The 23,131-nt window shown below is 35.1% G+C and overlaps 1 protein-coding gene and 2 pseudogenes across 1 annotated transcript; all 3 read left to right on the plus strand.

Annotated features, from left to right (window-relative positions):
- The first annotated feature begins 9,213 nt into the window (after positions 1-9,213).
- LOC123917767 (receptor-like protein EIX2) lies at positions 9,214-16,599 on the plus strand. Its single transcript, XM_045969590.1, has one exon. The coding sequence runs from the start codon at positions 9,443-9,445 to the stop codon at positions 12,218-12,220; it is 2,778 nt and encodes a 925-aa protein (XP_045825546.1). The 5' UTR covers positions 9,214-9,442; the 3' UTR covers positions 12,221-16,599.
- LOC123917768 lies at positions 13,758-16,599 on the plus strand (annotated as a pseudogene).
- A 3,110-nt stretch (positions 16,600-19,709) lies between these two features.
- Positions 19,710-22,507, plus strand: LOC123916761 (annotated as a pseudogene).
- Positions 22,508-23,131: the final 624 nt, after the last annotated feature.

The following is a 23,131-nucleotide window of genomic DNA, read 5'->3' on the forward strand; positions in this document are numbered from 1 at the left end:
CTGCTTACTTAGTGGGTGTAGATAGCAACTAGCCCTCGATTTGAAACATTACAACAACTATATATGATCGTGGCCTCATAGTAATTTCTAAATCGAAACTACTAGTAAATGCTTCTAGGAGGAATCCTATGTTGAAACGGGTCCCAAATATTTGTGGTGCCAATGGAACTTTTAAACTAGTGGAGTGGAGGCACATGCAATGCAAATATAGTAAACACAATGTCTTAAATTTGATTTAAACTCATAGAAAGGTGGAACTTCACCATCAAAGGTAAGACAAAAGTTTAGGACACTAATAAAAAGGGAAAAGGTAAATTAAAAAAATAAAGTCAATGAAAAAAGTTTTTTTTACTCAACAAAAAAAAATTAGTATGTAGCGATATGTGTGTCATATTTTGTTATGTTTGTACAATCAAAAATTGTTATCTAGTGTAATTTTTTAAAACATACCTAAAGTATATGGAAAAAAATAGAAGAGAGATATCGATAAATAATAAATAAACATAATGGCATATATGTTGTGAATGTTTCCATGTTCAAATACACTACTACGTTTTTCAAAACACATGTTAAGTGTTATTTATGTACCAATATATATATAAAATGTTAAGTTCCATACAATGCAAATCCAATTAATGATTTTATTACTGTTATAAGCACTATATATTTGAAGGTATATGAATATTCTAGATATTTCAATATAATTAAATATGTGAGCTTATGCAATTTATCATTTTATAATATTAACACGGATGCTGTGAGTTTGTTTACAGATTCATCCTTTTTATTTTTAGCGATTTTGAATTTGTATTGCATCAATGTACTTAATATTATATTATATTTATTCTCATTTTTTATTATTACAAAATTAATATTTTACTTAAAAGGATAAGAGTCTATATATCTTTGAACTATTTCTAAAATCTATATTAGACTTACACTTAAAAAAATTGTAAATATCTTACAATTTATTTATTTTTTTGTAAATAAATACAAGTATTTCAAAAAAAATAATTAATTAATTTTTTTCTAAATATGTTTATGGCAAAACTCACACTAAATGCTGAATACAGGAGTATTTATGTCTTTGAAATGTGCATAAATCAAACGTCTTTGCATCTTTTTAACTCTACTCATGCATGGCTTATTAAAATATGCACTAATATTGTTGCAAATTGCCTTGAAAACGTGAAGAAAAACAACACTAGTCTGCTGTTTTCCGCCCCGGGCGGAAAACCTGTGTTCCGGGCGGAAATTTGAAGCAGGAAAAGGGGTGCTCACTGTTTTGCCGCCCCAGGCGGAAATACTGGTGTTTCAGGCGGAAAAAGCTGTGTTTCAGGCGGAAATCGCTGCAGAGTATTTAAAGGGTCACGTTTTCTGTTTTTCATAACAAGTTTTTAGGGTTTCTGAGGCCAACATACAAACTAGGGTTATAAGAGAAACATCTTGTGAAGACTCTAGGGTTGGGTAATCATTCTATCACCTTGGGAAACACTTTCATTGAAATCTCTTGGTCACGGGAAGAGATTTGGGAAAAAAGGGTAGAAATAGGATAACTCTATTTTCTTGCAACTCTTTTGAGAATCTCATTGTAATCAAGGAACAAAGTTTGATAGTGGAACGGAGAGCTGCTCTCTCCCCCAGATTAGGTCACATTGACTGAACTGGGTAAACAATTTATTGTGTCCTTTTCTTTTCTCGCCGTTTATCATTATTTGTGATTATTATTGCCGTTCGCTTATTTTGATTGCTTAATCGTATTTGCTTCACACATCAAGATTATTATTGGTGTGATATTATCGAATTCACAACAATTGGCGCCCACCGTGGGGCAAAGGATCAAACGAATTAAGTATCATGGGTTCTAAGTGGGACATCGAGAAGTTCACCGGGAGTAACGACTTTGGGTTGTGGAAGGTGAAGATGAGGGCAATATTAACTCAACAGAAGTGTGATGAGGCGCTTCTAGGAGAGGCACACATGCCTGCTACTTTGACACCAGCAGAAAAGACCGAGATGAATAATAAAGCACTGAGTGCGATTATTTTGTGCCTTGGGGATAAGGTGTTGAGAGAAGTAGCGAAAGAAAAAACATCTGTGGCTATGTGGACCAAGCTTGATGCGTTGTATATGACGAAGTCTTTGGCACATAAGCAGTGTTTGAAAGAACGGTTATTTTTCTTTCGTATGGTGGAGAATAAGTCGGTAATGGAACAACTATCGGAGTTCAATAAAATTATTGACGATTTGGCGAACATTGATGTGAACCTGGAAGATGAGGACAAAGCGTTTCACCTGTTGTGTGCTTTTCCCAAGTCTCTTGACAATCTCAAGGATGCATTGCTATATGGCAAAGAAGGCACTATCACCTTGGATGAAGTCCAATCGGCCTTGAGAACCAAGGAGTTGACTAAACTCAGAGATATGAAAATTGATGATAGTGGAGAAGGCTTGAATATTGCAAGGGGGAGAAGTGAAAACAAAGGGAGAGGAAAAGGGAAGAAACACAGGTCCAAGTCTAGGGCAAAGGGTGATGGTGGTGGCAAGTTCAAATGTTACCATTGTCATGAACCAGGTCATTTCAAGAAGGACTGTCCCGAGAGAAGGGGTGGTGGTAGTTCGTCAGTTCAAATTGCCGCTAGTGAGGAGGAAGGTTATGAGAGTGCAGGAGCACTAACAGTTACAAGTTGGGAACCTGAGAAAAGCTGGGTCATGGACTCAGGGTGCTCATATCACATTTGTCCAAGAAAGGAGTACTTTGAAACCTTGGAATTTAAAGAAGGTGGAGTTGTTCGTCTCGGTAACAATAAGGCGTGCAAGGTTCAAGGTATGGGTACTATCCGTCTCAAAATGTTTGATGACCGTGATTTCCTTTTGAAGAATGTGAGGTATATTCCCGAACTTAAGAGAAATTTGATTTCCATAAGCATGTTTGATAGTCTAGGGTATTGTACTAGAATTGAACGTGGGGTAATGAGAATTTCAAATGGTGCATTAGTAATTGCTAAAGGGTCTAAAATTAATGGTCTTTATATTTTAGAAGGTTCCACTGTTATTTCTAATGCATTAGTAACTAGTGTAGAGGCTGCAGATGTAACCAAACTATGGCATTTGAGGTTAGGGCATGTCAGTGAGAGGGGTTTAGTTGAACTAGCTAAACAAGGTTTGCTAGGACAAGAAAAACTGAACAAACTAGAATTTTGTGATAACTGCACATTAGGCAAACAACACAAGGTGAAGTTTTGGGTGGGAGTGCATAATTCTAGTAGACCATTTGAGTATGTTCACTCGGACCTTTGGGGTCCAGCGTCTGTTTCCACTCATGGGGGAGGTTCATATTTTCTTACTATGATTGATGATTATTCTAGAAGGGTATGGGTTCACATAATAAAGAACAAAAGTGACACCTTTGAAAAATTTAAGGAATGGCATACCTTAATAGAAAATCAAACAGGAACTAAACTGAAAGTGTTGAGAACTGACAATGGCCTGGAGTTTGTTTCAGAGCAATTTAATGAGTTTTGCAGGAAACTAGGTATAAAGAGGCATAGAACCGTTGCATACACACCGCAGCAGAATGGTCTGGCTGAAAGGATGAACAGGACCTTGCTGGAGCGCGTGAGATGTATGTTGTTGGGAGCTGGATTACCCAAAAGTTTCTGGGGAGAGGCAGTTAACACTGCTGCATATTTGATCAACAGATGTCCATCAACAGGAATTGATCTAAAGACACCTATGGAGGTTTGGAGTGGCAAGCCGGCAGACTACTCTAACTTGAAAGTCTTTGGAGCTTTAGCATTTGCACATGTCAGGCAAGATAAGCTTGATGCTAGAGCTGTGAAGTGTGTTTTCATTGGTTATCCCGAGGGTGTGAAAGGTTACAAGCTGTGGAAGATGGAGCCTGGAGGATCAAAGTTTATCATAAGCAGGGATGTCACTTTTGATGAGACCCGGATGGGGATGAAGTGCAAAGACCTGGAGAAAAGACCAGAAACGGGGATGGAGAGAATTCAGTTTGAGGTGGAGCCTTCCATTGATGAGAGGGAAAAGGAGGATGAGACTTAAGTACCTGATGAGAGTGGAAGTGATGAAACAACTGTTCCTGACTATCAGCTAGCAAGAGATAGGGAGAGGAGAGTTATTCGTCCACCTAATAGACTCGGTTATGCTGACCTTATTTGTTATGCTTTGAATGCAGCTGAAGAAGTGCAAGACTCGGAACCAAAGAACTTCAGGGAAGCATCAGAAAGCATAGATAGTCAAGACTGGCTGAAGGCAATGAATGAGGAAATGCTTTCATTGGAGAAAAACCAGACTTGGAAGCTTGTGCCATTACCTAAAAATAAAAGGGTAGTTGGTAGCAAGTGGGTGTTCAAAAGGAAAGAAGGTATACCAGGGGTCGAAGCACCAAGGTATAAGGCGAGACTTGTAGCAAAGGGTTTTACTCAGGTAGAAGGGATTGATTACAATGAAATCTTCTCACCGGTGGTGAAACATTGTTCTATAAGGGTACTTATGGCTATTGTCAACATGTATGATCTTGAGTTAGAACAGATGGATGTGAAGACCGCATTCTTACATGGAGAATTAGAAGAAACTATCTACATGCAACAACCTGAAGGTTTTGTGGAAGACAATTCTAAAGTATGTCTGTTGAAGAAATCTTTGTATGGGTTGAAGCAGAGTCTGAGGCAGTGGTATCGTCGGTTTGATGATTTCTTATTGAAGACTGGATTTGTGAGAAGCAACTATGACAGTTGTGTGTACATGATGAAGAGGAATGAGAAAGTCATTCTCTACCTCCTTCTTTATGTAGATGATATTCTTATGGCAAGTTCTGACAAGCATGAGATTCAAAAGCTCAAGGAGAAATTAAATGGTGAATTTGAGATGAAGGATCTTGGAAATGCGCAGAGGATACTTGGTATGGATATCTTGAGAGACCGGAGTAAAGGTGAGTTGTTCTTATCTCAGCATGATTATTTGAAGAAAGTGGTGGAGCGGTTTAGAATGACAGATTCTAAGGTAGTGAATACACCACTTGGTCACCATTCAAAGTTGTCGATAAAACAGTGTCCTCAATCCGAGGATGAGAGAAAGGAGATGGAGAGTACTCCCTATGCAAGTGGGGTTGGAAGCATCATGTATGGCATGGTTTGTAGTAGGCCTGATTTATCATATGCAATAAGTGTGGTAAGTCGGTTTATGGCAAATCCGGGCCAAGTTCATTGGCAAGCTTTGAAGTGGGTTCTGAGGTATTTGAATGGTTCTTTGAAGGGTGGTCTTAAGTACACAAGAACTGATCCAGGAAGAGATGCCTTGGAGGGATATGTGGATGCGGACTATGCAGGTAATATTGACACTAGAAAATCCTTATCGGGTTTTGTGTTTACATTGTTCGGTACAGCGGTAACGTGGAAGGCCAATCAACAATCTGTTGTAGCCTTGTCAACAACTCAAGCAGAATACATAGCTCTTGTTGAAGGGGTCAAGGAAGCCATATGGTTGAAGGGTATGATTGGAGAAATGGGGATTAGTCAAGGGTGTGTGAAGATACATTGTGACAGTCAGAGTGCCATTCATTTGGCAAATCACCAGGTGTATCATGAAAGGACAAAGCACATTGACATCCGGTTGCACTTTGTAAGAGACATGATTGAAACAAAAGAGATCATGGTACAGAAAATTGCATCAGAGGAGAATCCAGCTGACATGTTCACCAAATCGTTACCTAGAGCTAAGTTCAAGCATTGCTTGGACTTAATTAACTTCGTTGAAGAGTAGACGGAGGTTGGAGAGAGCAGCACGGTGGTTGATGGGAAGTTGACATCACCATCGTTTTAAAGGCAAGGTGGAGATTTGTTGCAAATTGCCTTGAAAACGTGAAGAAAAACAACACTAGTCTGCTGTTTTCCGCCCCGGGCGGAAAACCTGTGTTCCGGGCGGAAATTTGAAGCAGGAAAAGGGGTGCTCACTGTTTTGCCGCCCCAGGCGGAAATACTGGTGTTTCAGGCGGAAGTTTCCGCCCCAGGCGGAAAAAGCTGTGTTTCAGGCGGAAATCGCTGCAGAGTATTTAAAGGGTCACGTTTTCTGTTTTTCATAACAAGTTTTTAGGGTTTCTGAGGCCAACATACAAACTAGGGTTATAAGAGAAACATCTTGTGAAGACTCTAGGGTTGGGTAATCATTCTATCACCTTGGGAAACACTTTCATTGAAATCTCTTGGTCACGGGAAGAGATTTGGGAAAAAAGGGTAGAAATAGGATAACTCTATTTTCTTGCAACTCTTTTGAGAATCTCATTGTAATCAAGGAACAAAGTTTGATAGTGGAACGGAGAGCTGCTCTCTCCCCCAGATTAGGTCACATTGACTGAACTGGGTAAACAATTTATTGTGTCCTTTTCTTTTCTCGCCGTTTATCATTATTTGTGATTATTATTGCCGTTCGCTTATTTTGATTGCTTAATCGTATTTGCTTCACACATCAAGATTATTATTGGTGTGATATTATCGAATTCACAACAAATATAAAGAAAGATAGAGAATTAGAGAACAAAATATTGAGACAAATTTAACATTTTTTTCTTCTCTATACATAATTTAGTCGGCATTTAATTATTGTTTTCTAGTAATTTTATAAAATACATTTAGTGTTTCAAAGATAATAAAAAAAAATTATGTAACATACTTTGGTCGAGTTCAAGTAATTTAGTAGTTGACTTAACACTAATTTAAAAATCAAAGAGCTAGAATAAACAAGTGAATATAACATAAGATCCTAGAGTATGATGAACTATGAAGTTCGCACAATCAACAACAAGCGATGAAAATAAATATTAACTTCCACTTGAAATCTCTCTTTATTGCAAGAAATTAAAGAACAAAAAAAACAAAAAGAAAAATTACCTTGGAGGCAAATCCTCAATCATATAGAACTTTCATTCATCAAATATACAAGCAAACTCTTGAGCTTCCATCAACTCATTATTTTCACCATAGAAATTACCTGCAAGAAGATGAAATTGAGGGATCCAGCCTCAAGGAGGTTTGTCGGAGACAGATTCTCATAGCCCGTTTGACTGACTGGCCACCTCCAATTTATATTTATAAATAGAGGTGGACAGAATGCCAAAATGGCTATGGAATAAGTCCTCTGACAAACCCTAGAGGCAGCTTAATTATATTTTGATTTCAACAAAGAAGTGAGTCAAGGGTTGTTTGTGACTTGTGATGGATGATAATAAACAAAGAAAAGGGTTCCAAGAAACAAGTTTTATATATAGTGGCCAGCTAGCTTTTTGTAGAAAGTGAGGAATTTGTACACAAGCGTGCATGGACTTGTATGTATATATGTTCGGTGCTTCACTCTTTTGAAGACTTTTCATTCAATACCTATAGTTCTGTCTTTACGATAGTACGACTCTACTAGTATTCGTGTGTGTATATGTGTGTTGTTTAATTAATTAATATTGAACTTTTTTATAGCAATAAAAAAAATAGAATAATACCAACAATTAATTGAATATCAAGTAGTAATAAGTGTTAGATGTTCGATTTCTAGCTTCTGCATATGAAGAGAATTTAATTAGGAAATTATCTTATAGAGATTCGTCATTGTTAATAGCAGTAGAAATTTCGTATATATTATAGTAATTCTAAAAAATAAATGGAACAATGGGCAATTTGTTGTTCTACTGCATTTTCTTGTAGTTTTGTATTTATTCTCGTCATTTACATGTTTTATACTTTATAATATATTTGCTGATTAAAAAAAAAGTTGTTGATCATAAGAGTTTGGAGAAAATTATCATTCGATTTACTTTTGTAATAAAGACTTTGGTGTCCTTGGTGTGCAACCAATTATGATGCAGATATATTTTTGGCTCTGTTTTATGACCAATCAACAGTGGACAATAAGCATTTGTTGTGAAATTTTACTGTAAATTTTGACTTGCTGCAAAAGGTGGATGCAAAAATGGGCTGGGCGGATGCCATGTTTCCCACTCAGTTTCTATTTACTTTGTCAACTAACACACTATTTATCAATTCAACCTTTCACATTTATATATTACTTTACTAACTGCATTTAAAGTAAAAGGGAAAAAAAACAAAAAAAACTACATATATAAGTTTAAAATTGCTTTTTTTGATGATGTTTGGAACTTGAATGTCAAGACATTTTGTACAAGGTTATTGAATTACATAATGTTTCATAATTTAGTGTCTGTTTTTTTTTTTTTCAAAATATTGCAAATTTTCAAATAATCATTTACTCTTTGCATAATCATCACACACTTTTGTGGAGTGTAAAACATCTTCATTCCTATAAATCATAGTCATTATTTTTAATTTAATTGTACGTTTAAAAGGATTTAAAATTGGAGATTTTAGGGTCATTTGTTTAAGTTTCTTTAAATATAACTTGTTTTAGTTATGCTTGTGTGTAAAATTCATTTAAAAATTATTTGTACAGGCTAATACTTGTGACAGGTGGTTATATATGGCAAAAAAATGGTTTGTGTGATTATTCAATCAAACGTGTCTATCAAATGTTGCCCGAGGCCCCGAAGCACAGGTTGATTTGTAGACCTCTCCTTTATCAATTATCAAATACTTTGTTTAGAACAAGATTGTTCCATTGAAAGTTTCTTTATTTACTTAGAGATTACTATACAATAAAATTCCGACCAAAGACAACCTTGCTCATCCGGGCGTCGTCAATTCCGCTTAACACTTATTCTTTTATCGTCCTATTTTTGGCTTATTATGATTATCTAGCTGTTTTGAGTTTGTTGGGTATGAGCAGTGTTTTTCCTAATAATGCATTGTACCATGCCTTTTCTTTTTGTGGTTTGATGCACAATGGTCAATCATTACATGTAGGACTATTATTTCCGACTATTTGGAGATCTTGTTCGAATATTAAAAATATCCCTAATAAAAAGAGTAACAAAAGTCATTAAGTTGAGTCTAATGGTGAGATATTTGGTAGTATGTCAGAGATCTTGGATTTTCAATCTTCAACTCATGTTAATCTATTGATACACATTTGATATTTTATGAAAAATTAAAAATATATGATTATTATTATAGGACCTCAAAATTTTAATACCTCATATCGCCGCACACCCGGCACATGGGTGTAGGCCGGCCCTGATTACATGTTTGTTGTCATTTGGTTCACATGTGTTACACGGTTGCACCTCTAAGGAAGGAGGAATGAAGCTTACCAACAATTTCCACACAATGGAGATATCTCTTTTTATTGGAATGCATTTTATGTTACATATTGCTCATTTATGGAATTAAAAATGGCACCATTGCCTTTTTGTTTTTTTAAAAAATTATTAAGGCACTGAAACTCCTATATAAGTAGTGGTGTGCTCATTGAAGAAAATTAAGAAAAAGATATAAAACTAAGAAGTTTCATAATTAAAATAATGGCGAATAGCATATTTCTTCAATTTATTGCAATTATATTCCTTGTAATGCATGGACACGTTCTATGCGGTGGAGGGTTCAACACTCAGTTCATAGCCAGTGAAGCAGAGGCACTTCTTGAGTTCAAGGATGGCTTGAAAGACCCTTCAAATCTTTTATCTTCATGGACACATGGAAAAGATTGTTGCCATTGGAAAGGAGTAGGATGTAACACAACCACAGGTCATGTTATCTCCCTTAATCTCCATTCTTCTAATTCCTTAGATAAACTTCAAGGTCATAATTTAAGTTCATCTTTGCTAAAATTGCCACATTTAAGTTATTTGAACCTTAGTGGCAATGACTTCATGCAATCTAGAGTACCTACTTTTCTAGGTACTATGCAAAATTTAAAACATCTTGACCTATCTCATGCAAATTTTAAGGGGAGTCTCTTTGATAATCTTGGAAACCTTTCTCTACTTGAATCACTTGATTTGAGTGGAAATGGTTTCTATGTCAACAGTCTAAAATGGCTTCATGAACTTTCGTCCTTGAAAGTTCTGGATTTAAGTGGTGTTGATCTTAGTAGTTGCAAAAATGATTGGTTTCATGATATTAGCATAATACTCCATTCTCTTGAAACATTGTGTTTATCGTGTTGTCGACTTCACAAACTACCTAAATTCCCTCGATCTGAACTGAATTGTGATTCTCTTGTAACTCTCGATCTGTCGATAAACTATTTCAATAGTACTATTCCTGATTGGTTGTTTGAAAATTGTCGTCGCCTTCAATACCTTAATCTCTCGAGGAACGCTTTACAAGGTCCAATTCCACATTCAATTGGGAGGGTGACAACTCTTGCAACACTTGATCTGTCACAAAATATGCTCAATGGTTCAATACCAAATTCCATTAGCATGCTTTTGAGTCTTGTATCACTAGATCTATCAGACAATATGCTCACCGGTTCAATACCATCAACATTAGGGCAAGCTCATGGCCAAAGTAGTTTGAAAAAGTTGCATCTTTCTAATAATCTAATAAATGGGTCATTAGAAAGAAACATTCACCAACTATCAAAATTGGTTGTGTTGGATTTAGCTTATAACTATTTGGAAGGTAATATCAGTGATGTACATCTAGATAACTTTAGCAACCTCAAAGTGTTACACCTATCTTTTAACTATATAACTTTGAACATGAGCAAAAATTGGATTCCTCCTTTCCAACTTGAAACTATAGGTTTGGCGAATTGTCTTTTGGGCCCTCAATTTCCAAAATGGATTCAAACTCAAAAGAATTTCTCCCATATTGATATATCAAATGCAAGTGTCTCTGATACTGTGCCAAATTGGTTTTGGGATTTGTCACCTAATGTTGAGTATATGAACCTCTCTTACAATGAACTGAAAAGATGTGGACAAGGTTTTTCACAAAAATTGAAACTTAAAACACTTGATTTGAGAAACAATAATTTCTTATGTCCTTTGCCCCGTTTGCCTCCTAACTCGAGGATGGTGGATTTGTCCCATAATTCATTTTATGGAACAATTTCACATGTGTGTGAGATATTGAGCTTCAATAACTCATTGGAAATTCTTGTGTTATCTTCAAATAATTTGTCAGGAGTCATTCCAAATTGTTGGACAAATGGGACAAACATGATCATTCTTAATCTGGCTAAAAACAATTTTACTGGATTAATTCCAAATTCCTTTGGTTGCCTTGCAAAGCTTCACATGTTAATAATGTCCAACAATAATCTTTTTGGAAAAATTCCCAACACACTAAGAAATTGCCCACTGATGACTTTATTGGATTTACAGTCGAATCGATTTTCAGGGGGCATACCATCTTGGATTGGTACAGACATGCCAATTTTAAAGGCACTCATGTTGGGTAGGAATTCCTTTGATGGAAATATACCAAAAACATTATGCCAACTCAAGTCTTTACAGATGTTAGACCTTTCTGAGAATCAATTGAGGGGAGAGATTCCAAAAAGATGCCACTTCGCTGCAATGGCAACTGAAGAAAGTGTAAATGAAAATTCCTACATGGAATATCTTTCAATTAAGGAAAGTCTTTTGATCTATCTGTTTGAAAGGAATAATCAACTTCTAATGCTATTCCAAAGGAGAAATGCTATGCTTAAAACAATTGACTTGTCATCAAATAATTTAACAGAAGGCATCCCTGTTGAAATGGCAGAGCTAGCTGAATTAATTTCATTAAATTTGTCGAGGAACCAATTGGTGGGTTCCATTCCTTCCAATATTGGTGAACTGAAAAACTTGGACACATTAGATTTGTCGTGGAATCATTTATCATGTGCCATTCCCACTAACATGGCAAATATGGAACGGCTAGCTGTGTTGGACTTATCATACAACACTTTGTCTGGGAAAATTCCATCAGGACCTCAGTTGCAATCATTTTCTGGATTCAGTTTTGAAGGTAACTCACACCTTTGTGGTGAACCACTCGAGAAAGCATGCCCCAGAAACAGTTCGTTCAAAGATGCACATTGCAGTCACAGTGTAGAACATGAAAATGACAGCAACCATGAAGATAAAGGAATGGACATGGAAATAAATCCGTTCTACATAAGCATGGGAATAGGATTTTCCACAGGATTTTGGGTATTTTGGGGATCTTTAATACTCATTGCATCTTGGAGACATGCTTACTTCCGTTTTCTAAGCAACATGAATGATAGGATCTATGTCACAGTAGTTGTTGCATATAATAAATTGCGTAGGAAGCTTCACGCTCAACAACCTCCCATGTAACCAAACTATGTTTGCTTTGTTATTGTGTTAAGAAATAGATGGCACAAAAATTGTATCCCGGGGAGTTGATGATTTTGAATAAAGAATTTCAGCCTTAAACATATCACTATCTATATTCTGTGTTTTGTGTCTCAAATCTGATTTGTTAATGTTAAGTTGACACAATTGCAAAGCTGAATATTGAGCACACTCCTACAAGCAATAACTTTATCACTTTCCTTTAAAATATCCATCATATATAACCAACAGTGTTACAGTGCTACCATTAACACTTCCCTTTTCTGGTTTCAATGTGAATCTATCGTCACTGAGGTTATGACTGCCTGTTATTCCAGGCTATATTGTCTCTTTTCGGTCGCTTCTGTATGCAATATATATGAAGAGGTGTTGTTAAATAGTCATTAGCATTTAGCACTACTTTAATTCATAATAAAGAAATATAGTTGACGAAATGATGATGAAGAAAGCAGATTGTCGTCTGCTGATAATCTGACACATTCACTTAGACTATAGTTGCACCTAACAAACCGTTATAACTAATCTAACTACCCATATCCAGTTATGCTTACAATAGGAAAACAGTTATCTTGTGGTACAAGTATTACACTTTGATTTCTTTGTTATCAATAGCATACCATCTTGGATAGGTTCAAATATGCAAATCCTAGAGACACTCATATTGGGTAGGAATAACTTTGATGAAAAGATGAGTTAATATTTTAATTTGAAAACTTTGGTACTATTTTTTACCCACATTTGAACTCTGAATTAATTTGATTGTGAGATAAATAAAGTAATTATTCTTTGGGCAAAATATATATTACCGAGACCAAGGTTTTAAATTCAATTCCGCATCCGCAATTGCAGCCGCAGTATTGTTGATGCAATAACCTCCGCAACCGCATCACACATCAATTGCGTTGTGATTTTTATTCACGTGTACGGCCACAACCGTTACCGCATCCGCGTCCGCAATTTAAAACCATGACTCAGACATTTCTTTCTTAGAAATTGAAGGGTTAGACAAAATATACAAGAACTAAATGAAGCACAAATGCAAAAGCTAAGAAGAAAACTAACAGTATGTTCTACTCTCTCAAAAAAACATCTTGACTTCAAAAAAGACTTTGACATTTTCTATTTTTTTTTTTTTTGCAAAGGACAAGAGACTTTAGAATAACTTGTAGAAAACGGTACAAGATGATGTTACAATCCTAAATGGAGGGTCACTAGAGATGCAGGGATGAAACTTACAAAAGCTAAACAATAGTGTTGACTTCAATGACTTTGGAATGGAATACTTTTCTTTTCTGGTTAAAAGAAAATATTTTCTACTTTTTCTATGTACTTTAATAATACATTAATACACAGAATATTTTTAACATTTCATATGTGTTAATAATTTCTTTAAAATAATCTTTATTTAATTTATCATTAACAGGTAAAAAAAATTCTAAGGCACCAAAACTCCTATAAGTGGTGGTGTGCTAATTCAAGAAAATTAAGAGTTATAAAATTAAGAATCTTTACAATCAAAATGTTGGTGAATAACAAATTCCTTCAACTTATAGCAAAAATTATTGCATTTCTATGCCTTCTAATGCATGAACACATTCTATGTGATGGAGGGTTCAACACTCAGTTCATAGCCAGTGAAGCAGAGGCACTTCTTGAGTTCAAGGATGGCTTGAAAGACCCTACAAATCTTTTATCTTCATGGACACTTGGAAAAGATTGTTGCCATTGGAAAGGAGTATGATGTAACACAACCACAGGTCATGTTATCTCCCTTAATCTCCATTCTTCTAATTCTTTAGATAAACTTCAAGGTCATTTAAGTTCATCTTTGCTTCAATTGCCATATTTAAGTTATTTGAACCTTAGTGGCATAGATTTCATGCAATCCACAGTACCTTATTTTCTAGGTACTATGGAAAATTTAAAACATCTAGACCTATCTCATGCAAATTTTAAGGGGAGACTCTTTGATAATCTTGGAAACCTTTCTCTACTTGAATCACTTGATTTGAGTGGCAATGATTTCTATGTCAATAACATAAAATGGCTTTCTGGACTTTCTTCCTTGAAATGTCTCGATTTAAGTGGTGTTGATCTTAGCAATTGCCAAAATGATTGGTTTCATTACATCAACATAATACTTCCTTCTCTTGAAACACTGTGTTTATCGGGTTGCCAACTTCACAAACTACCTACCTTTCCTCCACCTCAAGTGAACTTTGAGTCTCTTGTAACTCTTGATGTGTCTGTCAATTATTTCAATAGTATCCCCGACTGGTTGTTTGAAAATTGTCATCACCTTGAATACCTTAATCTCTCAACGAACAATTTACAAGGTCCAATTCCATATTCAATTGAGAGGTTGAAAACTCTTGCAACCCTTGATCTGTCGCAAAATAGACTCACTGGTTCAATATCATCAATATTGGGCCAGGTTAATGGCCAAAATAGTTTGAAAGTGTTGCGTCTTTCTAATAATCAATTAAATGGGTCATTGGAAACAAGTCTTCATCAGCTATCAAAATTGGTTGTGTTGGATTTAGCTCAAAACAATTTGGAGGGTAATATCAATGATGTTCATCTAGCTAACTTTAGCAACCTCAAAGTGTTGGATCTGTCTTTTAACCATCAAGTCACATTCAACATGAGCAAAAATTGGATCCCTCCTTTCCAACTTGAAACTATAGGTTTGGCTAAATGTAATTTGGGCCCTCAATTTCCAAAATGGATTCAAACTCAGAAGAATTTCTCCCATATTGATATATCAAATGCAAGTGTCTCTGATACTGTGCCAAATTGGTTTTGGGATTTGTCACCTAATGTTGAGTATATGAACCTCTCCACTAATGAACTGAAAAGATGTGGAAAAGGTTTTTCTCAAAAACTGAAACTTAAAACACTTGATTTGAGCAACAATAATTTCTTATGTCCCTTGCCCCGTTTTCCTCCTAACTTGAGGATGTTGGATTTGTCCAACAATTCATTTTATGGAACATTTTCACACGTGTGTGAGATATTGGATTTCAATAACTCATTGGAAATTCTTGACTTGTCTGTTAATACTTTATCAGGAGTCGTCCCAAATTGTTGGACAAATGGGACAAACATGATCATTCTAAATCTGGCTAATAACAATTTTATTGGGTCAATTCCTGATTCCTTTGGTAGCCTGCCTGATAAATCTTCACATGTTGTTAATGTACAACAATGATTTTTCTGGAAAAATTCCCAACACACTAAAAAATTGCACAATGATGACTTTATTGGATTTACAGTCGAATCGATTTTCAGGGCCCATACCATCTTGGATTGGTACAGACATGCAAATCCTAGAGACACTCATTTTGGGTAGGAATTCCTTTGATGGAAATATCCCAATATCATTATGCCAACTCAAGTCTCTACATATATTAGACATTTCTGAGAATCAATTGAAAGGAGAGATACCAAGATGAGTCTTCGCTGCAATGGCTACTGATGAAAGTATAAACGATAAATCGTATATGGAGTTTCTTACTATTAAAGAAAGTATTTCAATCTATCTGTCTGAAAGAAAGTCTCTTTTGAACCATTTGTTAGAAAAAAATATTTTTCATGGATATTTTGAAAATCTAAAAATGATTGACTTGTCATCAAATAATTTAACAGAAGGCATCCCTGTTGAAATTGCAGAGCTAGCTATATTAATGTCATTAAATTTGTCGAGGAACCAATTGGTGGGTTCTATTCCTTCCAATATTGGTGAATTGAAAAACTTGGAATTTTTGGATTTGTCAAGGAATCAGTTATCATGTGCCATTCCCACTAGCATGGCAAATATCGAACGGCTATATTTGTTGGACTTATCATACAACACTTTGTCAGGGAAAATTCCTATCGGCTCTCAGTTGCAATCATTTTATGGTTCCAGTTTCGAAGGTAATCCACACCTTTGTGGTGTACCACTCGACAATGCATGCCCCATAAACAGTTCGTTCAAAGATGCACATTGTAGTCACAGTGAAGAACATGAAGATGACAGCAACCATGAAGACAAAGGAATGGACATGGAAATAAATCCGTTCTACATAAGCATGGGAATAGGATTTTCCACAGGATTTTGGGTATTTTGGGGATCTTTAATACTCATTGCATCTTGGAGACATGCTTACTTCCGTTTTCTAAGCAACATGAACGATAGGATCTATGTCACAGTAGTTGTTGCATATAATAAATTGCGTAGGAAGCTTCACGCTCAACAACCTCCCATGTAACCAAACTATGTTTGCTTTGTTATTGTGTTAAGAAATAGTAGATGACACAAAAATTGTATCCAGAGTGTTGATGATTTTGAATAAAGAATTTCAGCCTTAAACATATCACTCTCTTTATTCTGTGTTTGTTCATTAAAACTGATTTGCTAATGTTGAATTTGATCATCCAATGGCTTAATGCGTCATAGTATGGACGATGTTTCACTAGTACAATAACGTTGATGCTAGCATAACCAATATAAGCTTCTTCTGGAAGAATCTCTTCAAATGCCACAATTGTAAAGCTGAAACTCCAAGGCAGATACCTAACTAAGTAACTATCATTAAATTTTCAACATGCATATAATTTTCTTAAGACCTGATCATTAAATTAAACATGTATATATATACTCCAAGCGCAAGGAATGCCTTGAAACGGGGCAGAATTACAAACTGTTATAAACACCAGAACCCGAAAAACACAAAGCAGGCCAGGCATATATAAATTAAAATTTGATTCAAATCCTTATTAAGAAAATTTAGTATGGCAATTGTGGTTTTTGAGTGCAGCCAACAATTGCAACCACAGTATATCGAAATTTTAGAGGCCTCGGCAATTGCAATTGTGGCCGCATCTATTTACAATACGAAGCATCACAATGTAAATGAAAATGACCACAACGCGACTTAGAAACTTTTATTGAAATAGAAATAAACTACTAGTTGAGTGATGAATCATGAACTATTGTTAAGTAGTTATTAGTGTGTCACTTTAATTCATTCTCCAGTTTTGTTTTAAAATGTCGGAGTATCAAAAGTTCCATTAAAAACTTGCTTTAAGGGATCGAGAGCAATCTCGCGGAGACATTGATGGAAGCTTATATAATATAGAATAGATTGCTGCAAAGATTGCTACCGTTAATTAAAATTAACTATCATTTTGTATTCATTGTTTTTTCCTCCAAAATAATACTAACATTTTAGATTATTTTTCCTGGAAAAGCAAAAACCAACAACTTTTAACACTAGAGGACACGCACTGTAGTGAGTTTCTTGGTTATTTCGTTGGATATACGAGTACAAAGAAGAGCATTCATGCAATCAGTAATTGATTCCACGCATGGTGAAGACTGAAGAAGAGCATTCATTCTACTAATGCGGAGACATTGACTATCAGCTAATAAAGATGATTGAGACAGAACAAAGCTAATAACAATAAAGACAATTGGTTGTGTTGGATTTAGCTCAAAACAATTTGGAGGGTAATGTCAGTGATGTTCATCTAGCTAACTTTAGCAACCTCAAAGTTGCAAGCATTGGATTTGTCGAGGAATCAGTTATCATGTGACATTCCCACTAGCATGGCAAATATGACATTCCTCTCTTATTTGGATTTATCATACAACACTTTGTCAGGGAAAATTCCAACCGGAACTTAGTTACAATCATTTGACAACGATTCCTACCAAGGTAATCCACACCTTTGTTGTCCTCCACTGACAAAAGCGTGCCCAAAAAGTGGAAACATTTCATTCGAGGATGCACAATGCAGGAAAAATGAAGGGATAATTGAACATGAAAATGATGGTAACCATGAAGAGAATGGAATAAATCCATTCTAAATAACCATGGCTGCAGGTTTTTTCACTGGATTTTGGGCATTTTGGGGCTCCTTAATATTCATTGCATCTTGGAGACATGCATATTTCCGATTTCTAAGCAACATGAATGATAGGATCTATGTCACTGTAGTTGTCACGTTTAATAACTTGCGGAGGAAGCTTCACACTCAATAACCTCCCATGTAACCTAACTATATGTTTGCTCTGTTATATTGTTTTGTGTTAAGAAATAGAAGAAACAAAAATTGTCTCTAGTTTGTGGATGATTTTGAATAAAGAATTTCAGCCTTAAAGTTGATTAGTTAAACATCAACACTCTATGGATTTCAAGTCAGATTTGACATAAAAGTAACTGTTAGAATAGAAAATATTCTTAAAAGATATTCATAAGTTTTATATTATTAAGTTTGTTTATTCTCCCTATAATTAAGGGATTTAGTTTAAATTTAAATATATTCACTTGGTTATAAATATCAAAGTAGTATCATACTATTTTATTATCAATAATAATATTTGTTTCTTATTGTTTTCTCCTATTGTTTCACCTAAATACTACAAATTCAACAGTAACTATAGTCTTGAGATTGGTAAATAGTTTACTAAATTTCTTGAGGAATTCCTAAGCATAATCAATTATCCATGTATGATCACTTATATGATTAACATTAACACATAAACCGCAAATAAGACTTCAAATTAAGTCCTACTACCATTTTTATTTTATTTTTAAATCAACCTTTTTTTATTTTTTTAGAAGCCTACTCCAATATAAATTGTTTTTGAAGCCAAAAAAAATGTAGGCCGGCTTCATATAGAACCCTGTACTTGTGGCAAGCCGGCCTTGCTTTCATAATTAATCTTGACTTCATAATAAATAAATCAAATTAATCTTGACTTCGCAATAGATTTTTATTTTTATTATTTCTTTTGCAAAAGACAAAAAGACTTTGAAATAACTTGTAGAAAAATGGGACAAGAGATGACGTTACATTATACTAGATGCAGGGGACTAAGGAAGGAGGGAAGAAACTTACTAAAGCTAAACAATGGCGACACTGTTGATTTCAATTACTTTTAATTTAATCCTGATTTTAAACTAAATAAATTCAAATTTGATGTAATCCTGGTGTAAATGTTAAATCAAATTTAATCCTTCAATCAATCTTAACAAATTAAATTATTAATCATATTTTGCAAAAGGGGCTAAACACAGGGGCATCTGACTCACTTAAGTGACTCGTCACGTCAGTGTTGACTTGGTCAGAATTGACCTTTTGCAGAAGGATTAAAAATAAAGGGTCAAAAGTGAAATTTAAACTCTATAATAATAGTCAGTAATAATATAATAAGGGTCATGCTAACATGTGCTCTAAGGGCACATGTTAGGCTACTTCAAATGGTAATTTGATCTTGAAATAAACAATGTTTTGACTTATAAAATTATGAAATGCACGAGTTACAATGTCAAATTTCTTTTTATAGTACACTAACAAGTGCCCCAAGGGCACATGTTAGCTTTTCCCATATAATAATCAGTGATGGTGAATATAAGTAGTGATCATGTGATCTTTTAGCAATATTAAGAAAGAGTAAGAATTGAAAACCTATAGAATCAAAATGATGGTGAATACCAGTTTCTTTCAATTTATTGCAATTCTATGTCTTCTGATGCAGAGACACGTCCTATGTAATGGAGGGTTCAACTTCAACACTGAAGCAAAAGCTCTTCTTGAGTACAAGGAAGGCTTGAAAGACCCTTCAAATCTTTTATCTTCATGGACACTTGGAAAAGATTGCTGCCATTGGAAAGGAGTAGGATGTAACACAACCACAGGTCATGTTATCTCCCTTAATCTCCATTCTTCTAATTCCATAGATAAACTTCAAGGTCATTTAAGTTCATCTTTGCTACAATTGCCATATTTAAGTTATTTGAACCTTAGTGGCATAGATTTCATGCAATCTACAGTACCTTATTTTCTAGGTACTATGGAAAGTTTAAAACATCTTAACCTATCTCATGCAAATTTTAAGGGGAGCCTCTTTGATAATCTAGGAAAGTTATCTCTACTTGAATCGCTTGATTTGAGCGGCAATGGTCTCTTTGTCAATAATATAAAATGGCTTCATGGACTTTCTTCCTTGAAACTTCTCGATTTAAGTGGTGTTGATCTTAGCAGTTGTGAAAATGATTGGTTTCATGATATTATTATATTACTTCATTCTCTTGAAACACTGCGTTTATCAGGTTGTCGACTTGACAAAATATCTACATCTCCTCCACTTGAACTGGATTTTGATTCTCTTCTAAGCCTTGATCTGTCCATAAATTACTTCAATAGTATCCCTGATTGGTTGTTTGAAAATTATCACCACCTACAAAAACTTAATCTCTCAAGGAATAATTTAAGTGGCCCTATACCATACTCAATTGAGAGGATGACAACATTGACAAGTCTTGTAACACTTGATATATCACATAATATACTCATTGGTTCCATACCAGATTCCTTTGACAAGCTAGTGAGTCTTGTAACACTTGATCTATCATACAATATGCTCAGTGGTTCAATACCATCATCACTGGGCCAAGCTCATGGCCAAAATAGTTTGAATGAATTGCGTCTTTCTTATAATCAACTAAACGAGTCGTTGGAAAGAAGCATTTACCAGCTATCAAAATTGATTGTGTTGGATTTAGGCAAAAACAATTTGGAGGGAAATATCAATGACGCTCATCTAGCTAAGTTTAGCAAACCTCAAAGTGTTAGATCTATCTTTTAACCATGTAACTTTAAACATCAGTCAAAATTGGGTCCCCCCTTTCCAACTTGAAACTATAAGTTTGGCGAAATGTCATTTGGGCCCTCAATTTCCAAAATGGATTCAAACACAGATCAAATTCTCCCATATTGATATATCGAATACAGGTATCTATGATTTCGTGCCAAATTGGTTTTGGGATTTGTCACCTAATGTCGAGTATATGGACCTCTCTTACAATGAATTGAGAAGATGTGGACATGATTTATCACAAAAATTGAAACTTAAAATACTTGATTTGAGCTACAATAATTTCTCATGTCCCTTACCCCGTTTGCCTCCTAACTCGAGGATGTTGGATTTGTCCCACAATTCATTTTATGGAACAATTTCACATGTGTGTGAGATATTGAGCTTCAATAACTCATTGGAAACTCTTGACTTATCTTCAAATAATTTGTCAGGAGTCATCCCAAATTGTTGGACATATGGAACAAACATGATTATTCTTAATCTGGCTAAAAACAATTTGGTTGGATCGGTTCCAGATTCTTTTGGTAGCCTTACATCTCTTCACTTGTTGTTAATGTCCAACAATAATCTGTCAGGAAAAAATTGGTACAAACTTGGTACAAACTTGCAAATCCTAGAAGTACTCTTGTTGCGTAGGAATTTCTTTGATGAAAGTATTCCAAAAACGTTATGCCTACTCAAGTCTTTATGAATATTAGACCTCTCCGAGAATAAATTGACAGGAGGGATTCCTAGATGTGTCTTTCCTGCAATGGCAACACAAGAGAGTGTAAATGAAAAATCGTATATGGAGTTTCTTACGATCAAGGAAAGTCTTTTGATCTATCAGTCTGAAAGGAAGCTTCCACTTTCAATTCCAATGAATGGGATGGATCTTATTATTATTGGAAGATTTGTTGATTTTTTTAGAACAATTGACTTGTCATCAAATTATTTAACACAAAGCATTCCCGTTGAAATGACAAAGCTAGTTGAATTGGTTTCATTAGATTTGTTGGGTAACCAGTTGGTTGGTTCCATTCCTTCCAGTATTGGTGAAATGCAAAACTTGGAATCGTTGGATTTGTCGAGGAATCAGTTATCATGTGCCATTCCCAGTAGCATGGTTAATCTGAATAACCTCGAACTTTTCAACATATCATACAACAGTGTGTCTGGGAAAATTCCACAGGGCAGGCAGTTTAGTATATTCTCCAATGATTCCTACGAGGGTAATCCACGCCTCTGTGGTTTTCCACTCTCACAAAAATGCCGTGGAAATGCAAACAATTCCTTTGAGGAGGCACATTGCAGTCACAGTGACAACCATGAAGATAAAAGCATGGGCATGGAAATAAATCCATTCTACATAAGCATGGGAATGGGGTTTTCTACAGGATTTTGGGCATTTTGGGGGTCCTTAATATTTGTTGCATCTTGGAGACATGCTTATTTCCGTTTTCTAAGCAACATGAATGATAGGATCTATGTCACTGTAGTTGTCGCAATTAATAAATTGAGAAGAAAGCTTCACACTCAACAACCTCCCATGTAACCTAATTATGTTTGCTTTGTTATTGTGTTAAGAAATAGATGACACACAAAATGTATTCAGAGTGTTTATGATTTTGAATAAAGAATCTCAGCCTTAAACATATCACTATCTATATTCTGTGTTTGTGTATTGATTGTGAAATTGCAAGTATACAATTCGTCAACAACCGCAGGGATTTTCTAATTTCACACAAGGCAATAGAACCGATGACTTAGTAGTAGAATTGGTAACATCATTGGGGGGAAATCAAAGTTTTGAATTGCATTCAATCTTAAAATCAAACTTAGACGAGTTTTTGATTATGAAAAAAAGGCGATCAGGTATTTTCGAATCATTTGACTTAATGTGATGGTAATTGAGTGGATATTATATTACTACTCGTATTGCACTCTGTCATGAAAAGAATCACCAAAAATGATTAAGTCCAATTTCTTGAGTTTAATTGAGGTTTTTCAAACAAGATTCCATGAATCACAAAGAACAACAAATCTAGGTCCAAACACAATGTCCATTCTCATGGATAATTGAATTCTAAAATCAATTCACATGTGATCAATATATGAAAAGGCATAAAGCATAAGATTCACTGTTTGACATCAGATTCATACAATTCATAATATCACAACTCAATTATTTAATCCAATTACATAAAATTCAAATTCATCTCAAAATACCTAATCAATGGAATCTAGTGACTCGTAGTAAAGGT

Source organism: Trifolium pratense, linkage group LG3, assembly GCF_020283565.1.
Source record: "Trifolium pratense cultivar HEN17-A07 linkage group LG3, ARS_RC_1.1, whole genome shotgun sequence".
In the NCBI taxonomy this organism is placed as follows: domain Eukaryota; kingdom Viridiplantae; phylum Streptophyta; class Magnoliopsida; order Fabales; family Fabaceae; genus Trifolium; species Trifolium pratense.

Bases quoted from the DNA above. Each gene is read 5' to 3' on its own strand.
- LOC123917767 (XM_045969590.1), top strand. From the start codon at position 9,443: ATGGCGAATAGCATATTTCTTCAATTTATTGCAATTATATTCCTTGTA.